This window comes from Sciurus carolinensis, chromosome 9 (genome assembly GCF_902686445.1).
Source record: "Sciurus carolinensis chromosome 9, mSciCar1.2, whole genome shotgun sequence".
Classification (NCBI taxonomy): Eukaryota; Metazoa; Chordata; class Mammalia; order Rodentia; family Sciuridae; genus Sciurus; species Sciurus carolinensis.
Genome location: NC_062221.1, coordinates 80,528,958 through 80,550,739, shown reverse-complemented (window position 1 = coordinate 80,550,739; position 21,782 = coordinate 80,528,958). Strand labels below are relative to the sequence as shown.

Genomic DNA, 21,782 nt, shown 5'->3' with positions numbered 1-21,782 from the left:
ATACTTTAGTTAATATGTTTATAATTATATATACATGTACTTAACCATATTCTAATATTTTTCACTTGATGGTAAACACCTGCTTAAGGGTACTTAGTATTTGAAAAACTAATAATGACAAACTTTATTAAGAAATTATTATTTATTATTCACTGGTTAAACAGGTACATGATTGTCTTGTTTTCAAAAATGTATGTGTCACAATGCTTTATGTGTGTATTGGTATTTATATTTTGATAATGAATGTTTGTATCAGAAATTCAAACACTATGCAAGGATAAGTTTGCCGCTGGCTCTCATCTCTCAATCATTGTTAGATTTTTTTCATCTTCCAAATATTTTTGGTCATTATCACTTCCACTTCTCAGCACAGTGCTATGAGGAATATACTATTATTATTAATACTATTTCATGGAAGGAAAAATGGTACACACATGGATCTGGTTGCTTGATTGCCTGGCAGCTTTCATCCAGTTAGTTGATGGAGCTGTTTTGAATCCAGTTTTCCTGGTGCAGAGCCCATGACTATAGCCCTTATATACACTGCCTTTATACCAAGTTGTTCTCAAGAACAGCCCAGGGAGGGTCATCCAGGAGAATTCTTTGGTAGTAGTTTCTGGACAAACATTGCTGTATCTTTTTTCAGCTTTATTCCATCTGTAGTATCCTGTGGTCACTGGTTAACAAAGACCTGCCTGGCAGAAACTAATTCACAAGAACCTTGTGAATGACTCTGGAAATGTGTACAATTACTGTTGGGTGGAGTCCCACTTCTCCATACCTGCTATTCATGTACTTTGTTTTGCTATCTGATTTCAGAATTTGTGAACCCACGAAAACACTGATGTCATTTGTTTCTACAAACAATCTCATGTTGGTGACACTTAAGTCTCCTTATATACGGAGGCTATCAGGAATCCGGGCATATTTTGAGGTCATTCCAGAACAAAGTAAGTATTTTCTAATTGGAAAAAAAAAAAGTTGCCTTTGGAAACATTTGTTTTGATGCTCTTATCTTTCCTGAGGCTGTTATAATGCTAGTTGCATTAGTCAGGAATCCTGACTTGGGGCCCAGTCAGAAAAGAGGACAGAATGAACTGTTAACTTGGCACAAAGCTGTTAATTAGGCAACTCAAAAGGCAAAAAGGACGCAAGAAAACAGAAAGATATCATGGAGGTAACACACTCTGAAGCAACCACCTCCCTTGTGGCTGGGGTAGCAAAGAAAAGATGTTCAAAGTATTACCACTTAGAGCTTGGAAGAAGCCAGTATGTGAAATGAAACCCTGGCTTCTTAGGAGGGGCTGCTGCTGCTGGAATCTCCAATTCCAGAAGTATGTTCTTAAAGAAAGTAACAGCATCCTTCAGATATGTAGCCAAAATGTAGGAGTTGGCAACAAGCATGGAATTTGGAATTTGAGAACAAGTATTTTAGCTGAACCTCTGGGGGTGCTATTTCTTTAAAAAAAAAAAAAGTTCAAAAAATATGCCAGATTTTTAATCAAGAAAGTGTGCCTTTGTAATTAGATAAATGAATGTAATGTGTTTTCCCATAGCCTCACAGCTGCAGGTCACTGTGTGTGGACATCTTTTTCAGAGTGTGAAAACACAGTTTTGGTCAAAGAAACCACTGGCTTCAAAGGGAAAATTTCAAGTCCATACTACCCGAGCTACTATCCACCAAAATGCAAGTGTACCTGGAAATTTCAGGTAGCCTAGTTTTCCAGTATGTTAGAAAAATATTCTTATCCTATTTTTAGTAGAATTTCATTACCTTTATTTTTTAAATTACAAAATAATATCACTTAATTTTATAAAATTTAACCTTACTGTAATATATTATCTAGAAATTTTCCTGTAATTTCAACCCTCTTTTTACAAAGTAAGTTCTCTTAATAGATATGGGCTATTTTTCCAACTTATTTTGTTTATTTGTGTTAAAAATGCAAAGGCATGCTTGCAGGATCAAACAATTATTTTATTACAACAGAGCTCATGTAGCAATTATTAATTACTTTATCATAATAGGAATTAATAAAAATAAAAAATTAGATTAGGCAATATATATTTCAGTTGTGTAAGCAAACCAAACAGTAAATTTATATGAAGTATATACATCTTCCCTCTGGTGCTAGATGGGGCATTGCTTTTTTTCCCCAATCTTTTTTAAATCTTAAAAAAATCTACTTTTCTTTTTCATGCTACAGTATCATGAAGACTGGGCAAAGTGTCACCTTTGCTCAGTCAGTGTATATAAAATCATTATTGTGTAGCATAGCAATTAGATGTAAGTGGTAAGTATATAGTTTGCATTTGTCAATATATTATTGAATGACTCCTATGGATCAGGTTCTCAGGCACTATTCTAAACTCTGAGGACTTATGAAATTGGATAAAACTTTTTAAAAAGTTCTGCTTTCATGGAGACTACCTTTCAGTAATGGAGATAGGTAACAAACAAACAAACCACATACACAGTGAGTAGCCAGGTCTAGGTTCAGAACTGTGGATTCAACCAAAGGCAGACAGAGTCCACATCTTTACTGACCATGGACAGACTTTATCCTTTTCATTATTCTCTAAGCAATATAGTATAATATTAGCTATTTACATAGTGTTTAGATAGCATTAGATATTATAAATAATTATATGTTTATTTACATAGTGTTTAGATAGCATTAGATATTATAAATAATCTAGAGATGATTTAAAGTATATTGGATTTGGCTAGGTTACATGCAGATACTATACCAGTTACTTAAAACATTTATTATCTGTCAATTTGCATTTTTTTGTGTGTGAATAAACAAACAAATGATAAGACTGGAAAAAGTTTGACATGTGTTCTCACGAGTCCTGGGCTTTTGGTGAACATGAGACAATTCCGTTCCTCTTGTTTCCCCCACATTTGTTTCCTAAAGCTTGAGAAACTGTGAACAGAGTGACCCTCAAAGAAATGCTGGACTGCTTTGGATCTTTGGTCTGCTTTTTTTTAACATTAGGAAAGTTACTCATCTTTGATTAGTTATGTGGGTTTATTTATTTTTTCTTCCTCTATAAAATAGAAATCAACCTTCTTTTTTTTTTTTTTTTTTTTTTTTTTGCGGTGCTGGGGATCAAACCCAGGGCCTTGTGCATGCAAGGCAAGCACTCTACCGACTGAGCTATCTCCCCAGCCCAAAATCAACCTTCTTTGCCTCACAGGATTGTTATGGTGTTTAATTGAGAACAACAAAGTGCCTGATTCACTCCCTCTCAAATGTAGGAGGTGAAGGGCGACTTCCTGCAGTTAGTGTACTTCAGCAACAAAGACAAACACACACGCACAGACATGCATACACACACATGAAAGAACACAAAATAATGGCATGACTAAAACTCTCTGTCACAGTAATAAATGTCAATGGGTAAAATTCATCTAAAGAAAAAGATAGTAGGATTGAATTGCAAAGTACTACAAAATTAAAAAAAAAATTACTCAGAAAAGCTGAACAGAAAGGATGGGCAAGATCGTACCAGGCATACATAAGTAAAGAAAACAGTGTTCATTCTTTGTACTTGGTAACACTGAAACCAGGGTTCCAACATCCCTGGTTTGAACATAAGAGCTGAAGGGCAACTTATAATAATAAAAAGGGTGATTCACAAAATCTAATTATGACAATTATTTATGCAGTGAATAATATAGCATTAATACATACAAACCAAGAAGTATAGGAAAGACAAAGAGAAGTGGGCAAGGGTTAAGTAAGAGATAGTAATTCACTTCTCTTGCTTGGTTCAGAGCATATAGGGCAAGAGAGGCTATTAAACCATACCGGTGTGTTTGGCAGTAAAAATAAGCAGAGAGACCATGGAACATTCATAATTTGATCACAATCAAATGCTTAAGAAAATAAAAAAAAATTAAAAACAATATAAACCATAATCTTTCATCTAATTGAGATGGAATTAGAAAACTTGAATATGGGTGAGCCAAAATCCAACTCTCTGGAAATATAAAAATTTTCTCTTCCATAATCACTGGGTCAAAGTGAAAGTGAAAACTAAATGGTATATCAGACATGAGGGGCATGTATACCACACAGTGCGATTAAAAGGCCAGTTGCATGGTGGCGTAGTGTGTACGTGTATGTGTCTGCTCCCACACATGGGCAGCTCTGGCTCCTTTGACCTTTTCAGAAAATACCCAGGATGATTCAGTGACAGTCCTCAGGAATACCCAGGTAATATGAAGAGGATGCTGATTCATTTCTCCTTTCTTTAAAGAATCTGAATGAAGCTTTAAATAAACCACATCATTGTTTTCATCAACAGAGGACATTCCTTATGCTCATTAACTGGTGAATATTTGCAAAATTAAGCTCATCCAACAGGAGCAAGCTGAAACCCGGAGACGCTGCTGCCTGCCATGTCCCACCTCACCTGGGCCCAGCAGTTGCTCCTTGAGTAACTGACTGTCTGCTTTGTTCTCCACGTGCACTCCCCCTCATCCTGGTTGTTCAGGGGAGCTGGCCTAGCACACCAGGGGCACAGCTCACAGAAGTAGAACACTCCTAAAACAAGCCAAGGGTTGAGTACTGAGCTGGCAAAAAAATGTTAGCCTGAGACTCGTCATTAGCCTGAAGCAGTTTTTGACTTGATGTTTGTTTTTCACAGACCCCTCTGTCAACTCTTGGCATAGCCCTGAAATTCCATAACTATTCAATCACCAAGAAGAGCATGAAAGGCTGCGAGCATGGGTGGTGGGAAATTAACGAGCACATGTAAGTGATTTTCATACCTGAGGAATCTGATGAAACGTTGGTGGCCTCTATCCCCAAAGAGGATTCTTCTGTCCCCAAAGAGTTTCCACTTTACTGTGGACAGAGGGCAACCGAGAAACAGAGGAAGTAAGAAACTTGCACAGAGCTACTCAGCTCTTGAGTAGGCAGGATTCAGGGTAAAGTTGATGGAAAGACAGGGCTTACCTCTGCTCTGTGCTGCCTGACTTTTGATGTATATAGTGCATGCTTTACAAAAGTATTTGGTGACTAAAATGTAAAATAACTAACTTTTATAGTACAAAAGGTATCCAATTCTTTGTGGTCTAGAGACCTGATCCACCTAGCTGGATCCTAAGGCTGGGAAATGGGTTGAGGATAACCAGAAAAAAAAAAAAAAAAAAATCTGAGAGAGAGGTAGGTGCTTGGGCTTCCTGAACCAACCTTTGTCCCCATTCTCACAGTTCTCTTCCCCCGGTTCTGGGTATTGAACCCTGGACCTTGTGCAAGCTAAGTGTATGCTCTCCCCTAGCTACACTCCTGGCTCCTCACTGCTCACTCTGAATTTGTTCCTTACTTGTTAGTGTTGCTTATTTGCTTCTGAAACTATAATAGGTATTTAACATTCAATTGAATTAGCATTCAAAATACAGGACACCCTGTGTTGGCAGTAGAATGACTTCTCCTTTCACCTTTTAGAGAAACATCCCATGAAGTTGAAAGATTTGCCTACTAATTTTTAAAAAAATTTTACATGCATTTTGAGTCAATATACACAAATGGGATACAACTTTTCGTTTCTATGGTTGTGCACGATGTAGATTCATACCATTTGTGTCATCATTCATGTACATAGGGTAATGATGTCTGTCTCATTCCATGATTTTTCATACCCCCTCCCTCTCATTTCCCTCTACACAATCTAATTTTTTGATCATTATTATTTCATGAATGAAACCTTCCCTTTCTAATTGCCTTTCCTAAACAACCTTCTTTCAGTTCTTTTAGACAGACAACTTGCAAAATAGTCATTGGTCCTGTTTTCATTGGAGTAGGCCCTGTAAGATTGTAAGATGGATACAAAGATGTTCTTGTATCCATTCTTAAAATGTAGCCAGTATTCCTTTGAGAGGTGTAATTGAATCAAGGGTTGTTTTGTAGGAGACAGGAGACCTGGCTTCAAATTCCATCTCTGTCATTTAATAACTATATAAACTAAGACTAATTACTTAACATCTTTGGTTTTCAATTTGTAAAATAAGATGATAATTCTCAATAAGGGTCTGTTGTTTTAGCAAGCATTCAAGGACATAATGCATACAACACATCAAAGATGTTATATATATTAATTTAAATAATGAGGGTTTTTTTGTTAATTATATTTGACGAATAAACACTATAGAATGTGCCCCAAGGCTTCACAGATACTACATTTTGGTACTTGATAAAAACAGGGATCCAGAACACAAATCTTTACAAATCCTTTGTATCATAAGCCTATGACTAAACTGCTTCAAATAAGAGATATGATTTTTTTCTCCTAAGTCACAGCAAAACAATTAGGATACGTTGCTATAAGTAGGAGCCGGGTCTTCTCCCAGGTAATATCAGGAAAGCACTCTGCCCCACTGCTTCTCCTGAAAGGCCAGTTCTTCCTGTAATCTGTAGGCTGGCTGAAATCCTATCAGATTCATTTCTTGCTAGTTGTACCTTCAGGATTTAAAATGCCAGCCCTTTCCTTATCCTTCCTCTTTATCCAGAAAGGGAAGACTCTCATTGAATTAGTAAGACCCCTTGGTGAGAAGTTAGCCTAAGGGAATTGGGGCTGTAAAGGGAAAGGTGGAAAAACTAAAGATTTCCTCAAATAGTTCAGAGAACATAACCCCAAAGAAATAATGGTCAGCCTACAAGAAGGAAGCCTGCGGAGAGCACAAGCAGAGCAAAGCCTGAGGAGAAGGTTTTTGGTTTAGCTTTTGCTACAGTTTAACCTCAGGCAGACTGTGTTCAAATCCTGATTCTATTTATTTGCTTTTGAACTTTAACCAATTATTTCACTTATGTCTCAGTTTCCTGACTTGTTATATATCTGGATACATAAATTGACTCTTGTTGGGTTTCTCCAATCTCTCACTTTTTTTTTTCACTTTTATTATTTTATTTTATTTAAAATTTTTTTTAAATTTTATTTTTTATTTTTACAGACTGTACTTTGATTCATTGTACACAAATGGGGTACATCTTTTCATTTCTGTAGTCGTGCACAATGTAAATTCCTACCATTCATGTAAATCTCACTTTTTAAGCGCCCATTCTCTAAGCCCCATCATGCTCCATTGCAGAGGCTCTCCCTTCAAGCTCCAGCCAAAACATGGAGGCAGACATCCTTCTTAATTCCTCTTGAAGATACCTGAGTGGGACTTATCTTTGCAAGAAAACTAGATGTTAATGGAGAATACACAGAAATCACATCATGTCTTTAGGCACAGGATGCCAATCTCAAGATGATCACTTAGCGTAGACTCTGATCCCAAGAGCTTGGCTTGGCTTTCAGGAACCTCACAGACTTGGCTCCTATTAGGTCGGGTGGCTCCCTACACTCCTCCTTATATAACAGGAACTGGCTTATCAGTCCATCAGTTCCTGAACTTCAGCCAATTGCAAGAGACTCTTCCTGAATGACATGAGAATGCTTTTCTCCTTCAGGCTTTAAAATCACAGATTATCTGTACTTTAGAATGCCAGTGTTTGGTTCATAGGACATGTGTGGTTCCCAAGTGATTTGAGATCCTAGAGGGATTGGCATTCACAGGTTCCAGGGGACAATGTCACCCTCAAGTCTTGTGCCTGCTCTCTGTCTCCCATGGAGAACCTATAGTTTGCACACTGGAAAAAGCCTTGCCCACACAGGGTCCTGGACTAACTAACTTCTCATGGGCCTATTTTATAATAATGCTCATACTCCATTGCCCACAGTGCTCATTGTAGCAAGAATTAGTAACCAGAGTGACATTTTCCCAAAAGAATTCTGGGAACCCTGGTGGCATTAGGTGATGAGAGGTAAGAAAAAAAAAAAAAAAAATCAAGTGAGGGAAATATTATGTAGAGACATTACTTCTTTGAAATTCTACCAAGGACAAACCCAGAGGTGCATATCATATTTCAATTTAGATTGAAATAATGTTGTCTTTGTTTCAAGTGTTGATGAAGTTCCTGCATATTTTCAACCTGAGTTCAGAGATTCCACTCTGCAGAGAGGTCTGTGGGCAAAAGCAGGCAATTCTTGTTTCACTTTTTTTGTTTATTTTTTTGTTTTGCACTAGAAAAGGAGAGAGGCCTAGAAGAATTAAACCCATAGTTCTGCTTGTGGGTGTTGGTGAGGAAAGGAATAGGTTAATAGTACTATTACAGCTCTATTCAGCAGAAAATAAAATTGAGAAGATACTAGATTGCAGTCATATAGCACAGGATGGATAGTACTATTAGTGCATTTCTGCTTAAGAAATTCAAATGACTACAGTACTGGTGAATCACTATTAACAGGAAGGCAGTTGATGAAACCTCATACTGTGTGTCCTCTCCAACTCCTGTCTCCTCAGGTACTGCGGCACCTACATGGATCACCATACAATTTTCCGAGTGCCCAGCTCTCTGATTCACATTCAGTTCCAGTGCAGTTCAAGGCTTTCAGACAAACCACTGTTGGTAGAATACGGCAGTTACAACATCAGTCAACGTAAGCCTGGTTATTAGTGAGATCCTTAGAAAACTTCAATAAGTCATTATGTGGTGAGCCAGGCATGGTGGCACATGCTTATAATTCCAGCCACTTGGGAGGCTAAGGCAAGATGAATACAAGTTTGAGGCTAGTCTCAGTAATTAGAGGCCCTAAGCAGCTTGGTAAGACCCTGTCTCAAAAAATAAATAAATAAAATAAAATAAAATAAAAGGACTGAGGATGTGGCACAGTGGCTAAGTGCTCCAATCCCCAGTACCAAAAGAAAAAAGAAAAAAAAAAAAAAGTCATTGTATGGTGGCCAATGCTTTATAACTCTTAGCCTCAATTTCAGAAATGAGTATTGCTTTATTTTTGTTATTTCCTTTTGCATATGTATTTTTAAAAATAAATGATAATGAATAACATATATAATACAAAGACAGTAAATAGTATGTAATAAATTATGTATACCCACTTTAAGTTGTAGAGAAATTATTTAATATTTTTGACATTATTGATTTATAGTTGAAATATTACTTCTTATATTATTCCTGAAGTTCAGGACAAGTCCCCTTTTCAGTTTGTTATTTTTCTTGCTAGCCATGATTCCTTATAAAAATAATATTTACATCAACACATAGAGGACCCAAGACCAACAGTTTTGATTCATTTTGGTTTATGATGTACAAGGAGAGCTGTCTGGGTGAAGGGATTCAAATATCAGCACTCAGAAGGTTGAACTTGAAATTCAAATGGAAACTGCTGGAACAGTGGCCAGGAAGTGACTAATAGAAAAAGGCAACATTTGAAGGAAGTAATTGGAGCTGGGGAGTGCAGATAATGACTTATTCGAGAAATCTAGACCCATTAAAAAAGAGGAAGTATAAAAGGTATTCATTGAGAAACCTATGAAGATATGACATGAGCAAAAGGACCTTAGATCATGTCATTCTCTGCCAATCCCCAATATCCCTGCTTCTGCATTTGGAATATTACACTCAGAAGACTGAAGTCTCCAGCAGGGGCTCAGGAAGAGCCAGCTATCTCATTTTTAACTATCTTTTCCAACCATGACTATTCCCCCTGACTCACCCACTCCACCACATGCCATTGAGACAGTGGGGGAACTATCATGAACTCTCTCCTGTTCTTTTGCACAAGGGAGAAAGGATTTATTATTTCAGCGATATTTATCTATAAGCTCAGGATATGATTTAAACCCATAGAGGGAGTGCATCTTTAATGAGCAGGGTGGTTAAAAAGGAAAGAATAGTGTAGTGAATAGTGAGGTAGGAGGCAAGAGTCCTGACTTTTGAGGTCAGGCACTAATCTCTCTAGGTCCAGCTTGATAAGATCAGTGGTTACTCCTATATTTTGGAATAGAGATCACTTGAAAATGCAATCAAAAACTGCTTTTGATCACAGACAATTTGGAGAAAGCAGCATCCTGTTTGTAACCCCCAAGGAGTCTAAAGACTGCACACCCAGAATCCTGGCCTCTAGTAGGTTTCTTCCCCTTTCCCATTCTTCAAGTCTGTGATAATGCTGTAGGGCTGAGTGAAGGCTCCGGAGGTAGAGGTTGGATTGTGAAGGTAGCTTGGATGCAGTGGTTACTCAGATCTCTTGTTCAATTAATTTTCTTTTGTCTTTGTTCACTTGGATTCTGCTTTTTTGACTTGTTATTACCCATAGCCTTGATTAGATGGAAGTATTATATAATGTCTCCTGCTACCTTGTCAAATCCCTAGTCACTTAAAACTTCGTGTTTCTTTGCTAATGTGGTCTGGTGAGTTTTCAGGACCCATGTGACATTTTCTATTTTTTATTGCTTATAGCTTGTCCTGTTGGATCTTTTAGATGCTCCTCTGGTTTGTGTGTCCCTCAGGCCCAGCGCTGTGATGGAGTAAATGACTGCTTTGATGAAAGTGATGAACTTTTCTGTGGTGAGTATTCAGGCTTGGAATATGACTGTCTTATAAGTAGCTTGTGGGGACCATCGTTGTTGCTAATGTACACCTACTGTCTCTGTAGTGTAGATAGTGTTATCTGTCACTATCTAACAAGCTATGCCAAAACACAGTGACTTAAAACAATAATTCCTCCTTCTCCTCCTCCTCCTTTTCCTCCTTCTTCTTTAGTTATTCTTTCATTTTATTTTTTTCCATTTTGCAGCGTTGGGGATAAAATCCAGGGCCTCATGCAGCTAGGCAAGATTCTACCACTGCACCACATCCCCAATCATGCTTTTTTTTTTTTTTTTTGTGGTGCTGGGGATTGAACCCAGGGCCTTCTGCTTACACGGCTAGCACTCTGCCAACTGAGCTATCTCCCCAGGCACCCAATCATGCATTCTTGATCATGTATGCATGTGTTATCTTGGATATGTCTGATCTAGGCTGAGCTCAGTTGGGTGACTTTGCTTCAAACACTGGATCATCCTGAGTTGGTTCTTCACAGGTCAGGATCAGGTCTATTCTTTATGACTCTTTCTCTCACTGAGCCATGGGTAGCCTTGATAGTGATAGAAGGAAGCAAAGGAGGAGTGAGTAGAAACGCATGGTTTCTCTGACACTTGTAATGGGCACCCATCACTCCTATATAGTTCATGACTCAAAGCAGATCACATAGCTGAGACCAAAGTCAAGGTGCAGGGAATTTACTCTCATATCTGGGGTCATGGCAAGGATGGGTTGTATTAATATGACCACAGGGAGTGAAGATCTGTGATCAATAGCTTAACTCACCACAATCTTAAACACAACAGTCCTGTTTGAAGCCACAGATCTTCATCTTGAGAGAAGTTCAGAATCTACAAAGAAGTAAGCCTTCTCCTTTATGGAGCACAGGTGTTTGTGAATGGCAGTTGTTTTGTTGCTATTGTCTTTAATCTACACAGTTTGTATTGACATCACATTGGTCATAACTAAACCAGGGTAATCTGTCCCATAATAATTCTATTGGCGAAGACAGGCAACTCCTCCAATGCCAACCCTGACAGACCTTCCTAGGCTCTCCTCAATCCAAATAGGGATCCCCATACTCCACCCGCCCAAATCCTCCAATGTCCACCTCCACATTCTCCATACAGACCCTTAGGTTTGTCCATCTGATTTGAAAGTCCTCTCTTTATTTCCTCTGTCTAGTAAATGCTATGCATTCTTGAGGTTTCCTTTGTGTTCTTTCTTTTTCATATCAATAACACCTTTTAAAAAGTATTTGACACACAACTGGTGCCCCCAAAACAAGCAAACAAACAGAACCCAATTGAAATGAGTGACCTTTCCCAGTAGGGCTTCTTGAGGGTAGATGTGTGGTCTGTGATTAGAAATGTCTAAGGAACCATAATTTCTGAAAGCGCTTGCTAATATACTCTACCTGTCTTTGGTCTAAAGAGAATATTCCAAAAAGGAGAAATATGATAGATTTTTCTCTGCATTTTCTAATTGAGGAAATGGACCTCTCAGGATAAAATCATCTTAAGAAGAGTTTCCTTGCACACAGACCACAAGTCTATTGTCCTCTAAGATCTCACATTCATTAATTCATTCAACAAAACCTCATTGAACTCCTACTATGTGATCAGGGGCTTGGGGTAAAGAGATGAATAAGATAATTTCAGTACACTGCCACTTTCATTAGGAGGAGAGACAAGTCCAATTTAGATAACAACTTACAATATTTATTTTTCTGAAAATAGATTACTTTGGAAGCATTTAATTGTAATTAAATAAACAAACCAGGGCTGGGATGTAACTCAGTGGGAGAGCACTTGCCTAGCACGTGTGAGGTCCTGGGTTCGATTCTTAGCACCACATAAAATAAATAAATAAATAAAATAAAGGTGTTGTGTCCATCTATAAGTAAAAACTATTTTTTAAAAAATAAATAAACCATCAGAGTTCAACGCATCTACACAATTGCAAAAATCAGATCTGACAAACTCAACTGCTCCAAAGTTTAAACATCAGCTTTTCCTCATGAAGGTGCCAGTATTGAGGAAAATACACTCTCTAGTTTGTCATAGTAATAGTTTGTCCCTGTAGAGGGGCACTCCTGGTCATCAGAGCTGATGTCCCAGGCTCACAAGCCTTCTCTCTTTTCTCATTCTAGTGCCTGTTAAACCTGCCTGCAATGCCAGCTCCTTCAGGCAGCACAGCCCTCTGGTCTGCGATGGCTTCAGGGACTGTGAGAATGGCCAGGATGAGCAGAACTGCACTCAGAGTGAGAGCTGCCACAGGCCCAGTGCCCTGCTGTGCTTCCTGTAGAACACTTCTAAATCAGAATCAAAATACTCTGCTGAGTTAGGGCACTCCTTAATCCCAGTTCCCCCAGAACTTTCTCAGATTTAGCACTGAAAATCCCTTGTCTGGGAAATCCCCTCAGTCCTAGACAAAATGAGTCAGTTGGTCACTGTAATGGAGATGGACTTGTGGTGGTGGTGGTGGTGGTGGTGGTGGTGGTGTGTGTGTGTGTGTGTGTGTGTGTGTGTGTGTGTGAATACTGGGAAATTTTCATTGCTTACTTGCTTTTTTTTTTTTTTTTTTTTTTTTTTTTCTGTACCAGGGATTGAAACCAGAGGTCCTTAACCAATGAGCCATAGCCCTTTTTTAAAAAAAAAAAAAAAATTATTTTCATTTTGAGACAGGTTATTGCTAAGTTGACTAGGGCCTCACTAAGCTGCTGAGTCTGGCTTTGAACTTGTGATCCTCCTGCCTCTGCCTCCCAAGTCACTGGGATTACAGGCTTGCACCACTGCGCTCAGCTGCTTACTTGCTTTTAATGCTACTTAAATTGTAGGATACTGAGGACCTGATATAGAGGAACTTGCCAGAGACCATGAAGGGACACCCTCTATTCTAATCACTACAGAAATGCAAACCTCCAGAGTTGTGAACAAATGTGTGGGAATTCACACCATGTGTCTATTTTTCTTTTCTTTGATGGTATAAAAGGACTGAATGTCATAGTGATTTATGTTCAAAGACTTTCCTGGGGGATAAGACACAATAGCAAAGAGGTTGTGGCCTCAAGACACTTACTTATACAGCCAACTCCTTTGCATCGCACCTACAGTGGAAGAAAGGCCAGGCAGTTGGATTGACTCTCAACTGGTGTTTGCCTGCCTGCCTGCCTTCCAGTGACTCTGAAAGGTCACCATGGGTTTGCTCCATTTCTCTCTGCTAGTTTTTACCAGAGCAGCAAATAACAATTTTGTGGCTAATCCATCCTTTGCAAAGATTAGTGTCATTTACTCAGATATTTTTCTGGCTAGGAAAAAACTGCTTCTTCTTTGGTTCCTTTTTAGGTATTCCATGCACCAACAGAACTTTTAAGTGTGGCAATGATATTTGCTTTAGAAAACAAAATGCAAAATGCGATGGGATCATGGATTGTCCAGATGGAAGTGATGAAGACAGCTGCAGTGAGTAGAAAGCTGCTCCTTTTGAGTCCTATCTTCCCACTTGGTTTCTCCATTTTCCATTTTTATTCTCTTCCTCATGTAAGTCCCCTGGCAGATATTACCACAGACCAGGAAATAATAGCAAATGTTGGTGAACTGAGTCTGAATTTATTTCTCTGACATAAAATTTCTAGAGTTTTATTCCATCTTCTTTCTTGAAAATAAGCATCAATGCACTCAATGTTTCTAAAGAGAGCTTTCAATTTCTAGTAACACTAATCAAGGAAGAAGATCTTAAATAAAATGACCTGCGATTCTGGAGGACTTATGCCTTACATTGTGAACAATATCAATTGGTGGTTCTTTGTTTATCCAAGACCTACTAAATGTTCTCTGCCATATGTTCTTTTTAGTCATGTGACTTCTGATTGGCCATGTGGCAACATGTTAATTATCACCATTATCAATACAATTTACACTAAAAGCAAATTACACTAAAAGTAACTGCTCTGATAACTAGTTTTTCTTAAGTTTTAATTTATCTTAGATTTACAAATTTTTCTCTTAAATTAGTACAACTTCAAAGACATTGTCAATTCTGTTATATCAGAACTTACCTTTTCCTCTCCTTCTAGCAACCTAACACCACGGGCTGCTGTTTGTATCAGTACAGCTGTTATTATGGATCCCTCTGCCCTTGCATGCATGACTGTATGGAGACTTCTTGTCAGGGCTTGTTTACAGGAGGGGAGAAGTAGTTGGTTGGTGCTGGTTTCAGACAGACCTATAAAATCCTTCTCTAGATAAGAAGGTGATTTTAAATTGCTTATTGATGAGTCAGTTCCCAACCCAGCACTGAACCTGACCTAATTTCCAGTTTTTCTTAAAGTATGCCTTTAAATCACGTGACCCTTCCTCTACCAAAGGCTGTAGCCGGAGTTCCTCCACTTTCCACCGAGTCATCGGGGGCACTGACTCCCAGGAGGGGGCTTGGCCATGGCAGGTCAGCCTCCACTTTGTTGGATCTGCCTACTGTGGTGCCTCTGTCATCTCCAAGGAGTGGCTTCTCTCTGCGGCCCACTGTTTCCATGGAAACAGGTAGGGCATCCCAATCCTTACTCTTGAGTGGCACACTCTGACTACAGACCATACGTCTGCCCTGAATTGTGGGAAGAAGCCCCTGTTGGGGGAAAAAAAAAATCAATCAATTCATTTGGGCTTCTTTTTTTGTTTGTTTTGGTGGTGGTGATGGGGCACCAGTAAGTGTCAAGTACTTTTTAATTTTTTTTAGGTGTTATTGACATAAAGAAAGAACACACAGGAAACGTCAAGAATTAATAACTTTTACTAGACTGAGGAAATAAAGAGAGGGCTTTCAAGTCAGATGGGCCGACCTAGGGGCTGGGTGGAGAATGTAGAGGAGGGTGGCTGGAGTATGGGGATCCCTGTTTGGATTGGGGGTGATCCTGGGAAGGTCTGTTAGGGTTGGTGTTGGAAGGGCTCTGTCTGCCTCTGCCAATGGGGTTATTATGGGACAGATGCTCTTCCAGCTGAGTGGAAGGAAGCTTAAAAAGTGATCTCCCTTAAAAGGTAAACTTAGTTAAGTCTACTGGACCCCGGTAAAAAATTAATATCAATTATTTCTTATTCTGAATTTTAAGTGATTTTTCAATGGAGTTACACAATTTAAGTATTTACTCTTCCAATAAATTACAGGATTCATGTTAATTACTGAAATAGCTTCACCTCTGATCATTAGTCTTTAATGCTGTGAAACTGCTGTGTCCTTATTTTCTTCCAAAAGTTTCCATATTCTCTTCACCTTACACGTCTCTCTGGCTGCCTCAGGGTGAGATCAAAGTCACAGATGGAGAACCACAAGCCCCTCTGACTTGTGCAAGGCTGGGTGGGAGTGGGGTCAACATGAGAATTCTGGAAAGATGGATCATGGGGGTGGAGTTTGGTGTCCCCGTGACTGTCATATTTCAGCAGCTAAAGCAGTGAGCTATGATGCTTCTGGTAGCTTGCAGCAAGGAATGTTACTAAACTTCTGCTTAAGGCACTTCATTATTTTTTACATTCACTTTTTTATTTGTTCTTTTTAGATATACATGAGAGTAGAATATATTTTGATATATTATACATGCATGGAGTATAACTTCCCATTCTTTTGGTTGTACATGATGTGGAGTTACATTGGCTAACACTTCATTTTCTAATCTGTCTTGGTATTAGTATCATTTGAATTTGGTAGAAGGGCTCTCAGATCATCATTTTACTGGCCCTGTTTGTCTCCATCAGATGCCATTGTTAGCATAATAGGAAGAATTTAACAAATTAATTCTAGTTATTGACATTCTTGACCTGTGTATGGCTTGTGAAATACCAGTGGCAAGAATTCCAGGCATTTCCTTAGAATGTTGTTGAGGGAACTTTCTGGAACATAGTTATAATTGGCTACTCCCAGGACTGATTTTTTTTTTTTTTTTTTTTTTTTTTTTTTTTTGCTTGTTTTTAATCTCTGGTTTTACACAAAGGAGGAGCAGAGAAGTTGTGCTTCTTGCCATGCTCCTACACAGAGTCAGGGGCTAATTTACCGCCACTGAAGTCAGGACCTCCTTTCCTCAGCCTTATCTCTTTGTAGAGTTCTTGTTTCCAAATCGTATATGACTCTTCAGACTACTAACTTTGCGCTTCATTCCTTCTCTGCCAGGCTGTCAGACCCCACTCCATGGACCGCTCACCTTGGAATGCATGTGCAGGGGAATGCCAAATTTATTTCCCCAGTGAGAAGGATTGTGGTCCACGAGTACTACAACAGTCAGACCTTCGACTATGATATTGCTTTGCTACAGCTCAGCGTCACCTGGCCTGAGACCCTGAAACAGCTCATTCAGCCAATCTGCATTCCTCCTGCTGGCCAGAAAGTGCGCAGCGGGGACAAGTGCTGGGTTACTGGCTGGGGTCGAAGGCATGAGACAGGTCCGTGTGTGAATGAATGGGCGTGGCCTTCCACGTGGATGAGAGTAACTCGTGCTGATGCAGTGCTTTGGGATTCCCAGGGAAGTTTTGTGTATATCATCTTCTTTGGGCCTCCCAACAACTCTGAAAGATTGGATTGGAGAAGACTATTTTTATCCCTGTCCTATGATTCTTTCCACCTGCTCAAAAAGAAGCAGGGAGATGGAGTGAACCTATAAACAAAGCACAATTGACTAGGTAGTAGGGGCTCTTTTCAAACTCTGAAGGGGTGCTAGAATTTTCACTAGACAAGAACAATTACTCCTTAGCTTCCCTTTTTATCCCAAGATGTAAATCATTTTCATAAAGGAAAGGACCTTTATGTATGCACAACCCCCTGTCAACTCAGACAGCTATGTAGAAGATTATGGGTTATGTTGTACACCAGGACTGTTGTCCAAGAGATGAAAGTGAAGAATGAAATCCAGCCTGCCCTTAGCAAATTCAGGCTTGGGCATTACACCAAACTAGAATTGGTTTACTCAGAGGGGATAGCTTTCCGTACTTCTTCCACTCAGAAAAAGCCATCATTTTCCAACATGTACAGAAGTCAGGGAGTATACTAGGGAGCCTGTATGTTCATCCTGCTGTGATTTTCCATGAACTAGTATTCATAGTTAATTTTGAATATATTGTGAGGAGAAGAATCCAAATACAAGAATACAAAGCTTTATGTATATGTCCCCAGAGTTTGTGCTGGAACTTTCCCTTGATCTCCTAGTCATCTGGGATTCCCTTGCAGCCTATCCAAAGGTTTAGGACAATGTCTATGATTCTTGAACTTTACCCCACATCCTTGCTTTGACACTCTCTAAAGATTCACTGTGAGCAGCTTCTCAAATGCTCATTCTCCCCATTTAGTTATTGAAGTAGTAATATTCACCATTGTTTTGCTTGCTGAGGTCTCGGGGTCCTGAGAGAGAAGGCAGCCAGGTGTTTGAACACTTGTAACTCTGACAGGTTACCATGCAACATGCTTTCATTGCATTGTCATATATCACAAGGGAAAGTGTCTACCAAGTTATCATGAGACATCTTCATAAGCATGGCTCTGTGTGTGTTTCTGAATCATCTTAGCCAGACAGGTTTAAAAGAAAGTGAAAGAACTATATAAAGACAGTTGTTTTTATGGTTCTTCAGAGACTTCCAAATGTCAGTTGTGCTACTTAACTTAAGGAGCTCTCTTGAACGGTAAATATCAGTACCAAGCGTCATTGACTCACGGTGCTTCTAAAAGCAGGAGGTACAGGGTGAAGGAGTAGGGCACCGTGGTTCAGGTGATGGAGGCAGATCTTGGGTCTGAATCCTATTTGTATTTGCTAACTGTCTGCCACTGGGAAAGTCCTTTTATCTCTCCAGGTTTCTTTTCTTCATCAGCAAAATAGAGATAATAATGGAATTCTTCTCCAAGAATTTCTCTGAGGATGAAAGGAGATAATCTGAGTTGATCATCCAAATGAAACCTTAAAGAAATGTAGTCGCTACCATTATGGTGATTTCCAACTCCAACATGTTTTCCAGATAATAAAGGCTCCCCTGTTTTGCAGCAAGCAGAGGTAGAGCTCATTGATCAAACCCTCTGTGTTTCCACCTACGGGATCATCACTTCACGGATGCTCTGTGCAGGAGTGATGTCTGGCAAGAGAGACGCCTGCAAAGTAAGTCCTCCCACCTTCCTCTTGCCAACCTGTGCTTTCCACAAATGCTTTCACATTTAATCCATGCAACACTGGGAAATAACTAGGGTAGGAATTCCCCTTACCTCCTCTGAGCTACTAATTATGACCCAGTTGCCTAAGATCAGGAAAGTTGCTGAAAGAACTGGTTCTATAGAATTGGTTTGTAATCCCTGTGTATCTTCCTCCAGCATTTACATAGTGAGGTCAGCCTTCATATGTCTGCCACAATTTCCTTATAACAGAAACGAAAAAGCAAAGCAAAAAGTGACACACACATGCACACTATGTTTCAGGATTGCTACCTATTTCTTTAGCAGCGGCAGCTGTTCAACTTCCACAGCAGGGGTTCAGTTGGAGGTCACCTCGAAAGGGAGGGGCTATTTCTCTGAGCCTATGATTTCAAATCTATGCCCATGATCACCAAAGACTAAACAGATGATTAAGAAGGTAAGGGTGAGAGCAGGAACTATTCCCATATCTTTCCACAACTTCAGCCATGATGCCACAAAACTCATCTTATTATAATAATGACTTCTATCTTTTGAGACCCTATTTTGTGAGCGCCATAGTATGTCCTTTACATAAATTCATTCAAGTCATTCTTTTATTCCCATCTTACAGAAGAGGAAACAGGGGACAAAGGGGTAAATAGATTGCCCAAGGTCATTAGCTAGCAAGTGCAGATATCTGGGCTGGGATTTGAACCCATGACTCTCTAATGCTAAAGGTGTTGTTTTAGGTGTTTTCTGCAGTCGGTCAGTTACAGAGCCCTGTTCCACACAGCCATCAAGGTTATGCACTACGTTTTTATGAGCAGAACTGGTATTGCATCAATTAAAATAAAGGGCCCAGATTCTTAATCTGTCAGAATTCACCTAATCAAGTGTAAAATTGTGGGGGTGGCATCTAGGGGCAAATTTAGACTGCTTTGTCATCTTTGTATCTAAATAAGTTGCAACTTTCCCAACCCTCCCTAAAATAGAAAAATAGGACTCAGACATACTAAAGGATTTTTACTGTAGGGATTATGTTTAAATCTTGAATTATTTGAATCCTGGCTTTCTGGAGTTGTGATATCAGAAGGGACTCTCAAACAGAAGATTATGAAAACTGTCTGACAGTGACTCTTAGGGTTGCTGCATTGGACCTGCCTAACAAAAAGCCTTTTCTTGTTTATTCCTTGGGCCATGAGCCAACTGCTGAAGTCTCATGACCCAGCGATAGAAGTCACCCTTCCAAGATAATCGTAAGGTGGTTGTGAGGCTCAAATGATCCAAAACAGTGCTTGGCATATAGGGAACACTAAATAAAAGTTAGCCTTTAATGCTATTGCCACTTACTCTTCATGTGGGGTATGTGAGAGTTATTTTCTCCTGCAAGAGTCTTCTAATGTTATTCTCAGTCTTAATAATCAAGTTTTTTTTTTTTTAAGTGAATGCAGTGTTTTTTTTACTATAAGAAGATATCTAAATTTATCCAATGACATTAGCAATTTCACATTATTTCTTGATAGGCTGCATAGTGATCAGCCAAACCAAACACTTCAGAATGGGACTTCTGAACACAATCTGTTAGATACATTAACAGTGAACTTGATGATTGATCATGAGACAAATATCTTCATACTTACATTATTTTTGGCTTAGGGAGACTCAGGGGGACCTTTATCTTGTCGAAGAAAAAGTGATGGAAAATGGATTTTGACTGGCATTGTTAGCTGGGGACATGGATGTGGAAGACCAAACTTTCCTGGAGTTTATACAAGAGTGTCAAACTTTGTTCCCTGGATTCATAAATATGTTCCTTCTCTTTTGTAATTGTACCAGTTGTATTTTTATCTGTGATTTGTGTGATAGATTCCTTTAAAAAATGCAATAATTATCAATAAAGTAAGTCATGTAATTTTTTCAACTGGTAAAGTTAGATTGTACACATTTGATATTTACTAAAAGAAACAGATTAGTATGTATTCCATAAAAAATTGCCCCAAGGATATAGAATATTCATCCTAAGACATCAAAACATCATTGATTCAGGAATGGGGAAAACCTAAAGTAATATCACATGCCTGGTCTCTAAAATAAAGTAAGAAATGAAGGAGATGTTTATGTGTCCACAATTTATTTTGTTTCTATTCACGTATAAATGTCTGTAAGTATTGAGGTAAACATGATTTGCTGAAATAAGGAATTCCCGTAAAAATCCCCACCCTTGATCATTAGCAATCCCGTAATATTAAATGCACAGAAAAGTATCTCCTTCATAAACACAAATAAAACAGAGCTGTTATTAACAAGATAAGTAGCTGTGTTGTTGCTATCCAGTTCAGCGTTTCCTGACCATATCATAACAGACCTTTTTCAGTCATGGCACATGGCAGCATTGTGTACAGAGAAAACTAATCACCAACAAACAAAACTAATGGTTAGAAACCTCCAAAAAACGATAGAAGAAAACATCCTGGTAGTTGGATTGAAAGCACATATATGAGATTCGAAGAGATTGTGGGAATGTTGGTCAACAGTGAAAAGGCAAAGGAAGTTTTAGATGGTGGTTGTGCAAGTGGAAGTTTTTGGAAGTCTTGTCATCTGGCTTTTGGTTATTTCATAAAATCCATAAGCCTCCAGTACACTCTCCAACTATTCTAGTTTTAGTTTATTTTTTCTTGATCTAGAGGGTTTCATGTTTTATCTCAGAATAATCTTTCTACTAATAGAGTGAACAGCACCAAACAGGTGAAACTAGCAGAAAAAAAAATAGAAGCATGATATTTTTCATCTATCCTGGGACAAATTCAAAGGAGGAATAACAATCCTATCATCAAATGGGGTTTGAGAACCTCAGATAATCTTAACGCAAAAGGTGAGAGAGCAAAATATGTCATCCACCAAATCAGGTAAAAGACTGAAATATGGGTATGGTTTCTCTGAAATGATGACTATTTCCCAATTCACACAGCATATTTGGATTTGCTAAGGAACTGTTTTCCTGAGATTATGAGTAAAACAGCAAAATGATACCTCTCTGAATAGGTCCCTAAGGCTGCAGTAAACTGGCTATGGGATGATGCAATTCATAGGATCCAGTGTGCCACTTAATCCACAGTAGGGGACTTAGCTTATACAGTGAATCTACTGTATAGAGAGCAAATTAGGCTGAAATTTCTTATAATGTAGGTTTATTTTGCCTGATATGGCTGAGAA

The 21,782-nt window shown here is 38.9% G+C and overlaps 1 protein-coding gene across 2 annotated transcripts in view; it reads left to right on the top strand.

The window, feature by feature from the left end:
- Tmprss7 (transmembrane serine protease 7) overlaps positions 1-20,642 on the top strand; it is a 32,096-nt gene extending 11,454 nt beyond the window's left edge. For both annotated transcript variants that reach the window (XM_047564881.1, XM_047564882.1), the window contains 11 exons: positions 820-950; positions 1,598-1,710; positions 4,660-4,766; positions 8,360-8,496; positions 10,314-10,421; positions 12,589-12,699; positions 13,784-13,900; positions 14,806-14,977; positions 16,593-16,861; positions 18,422-18,558; positions 20,226-20,642. In XM_047564881.1, the coding sequence (XP_047420837.1) occupies positions 820-950; positions 1,598-1,710; positions 4,660-4,766; positions 8,360-8,496; positions 10,314-10,421; positions 12,589-12,699; positions 13,784-13,900; positions 14,806-14,977; positions 16,593-16,861; positions 18,422-18,558; positions 20,226-20,396 (1,573 nt within the window). In that variant the 3' untranslated portion in view covers positions 20,397-20,642. The remainder of the gene's footprint in view (positions 1-819; positions 951-1,597; positions 1,711-4,659; positions 4,767-8,359; positions 8,497-10,313; positions 10,422-12,588; positions 12,700-13,783; positions 13,901-14,805; positions 14,978-16,592; positions 16,862-18,421; positions 18,559-20,225) is intronic.
- Positions 20,643-21,782: the final 1,140 nt, after the last annotated feature.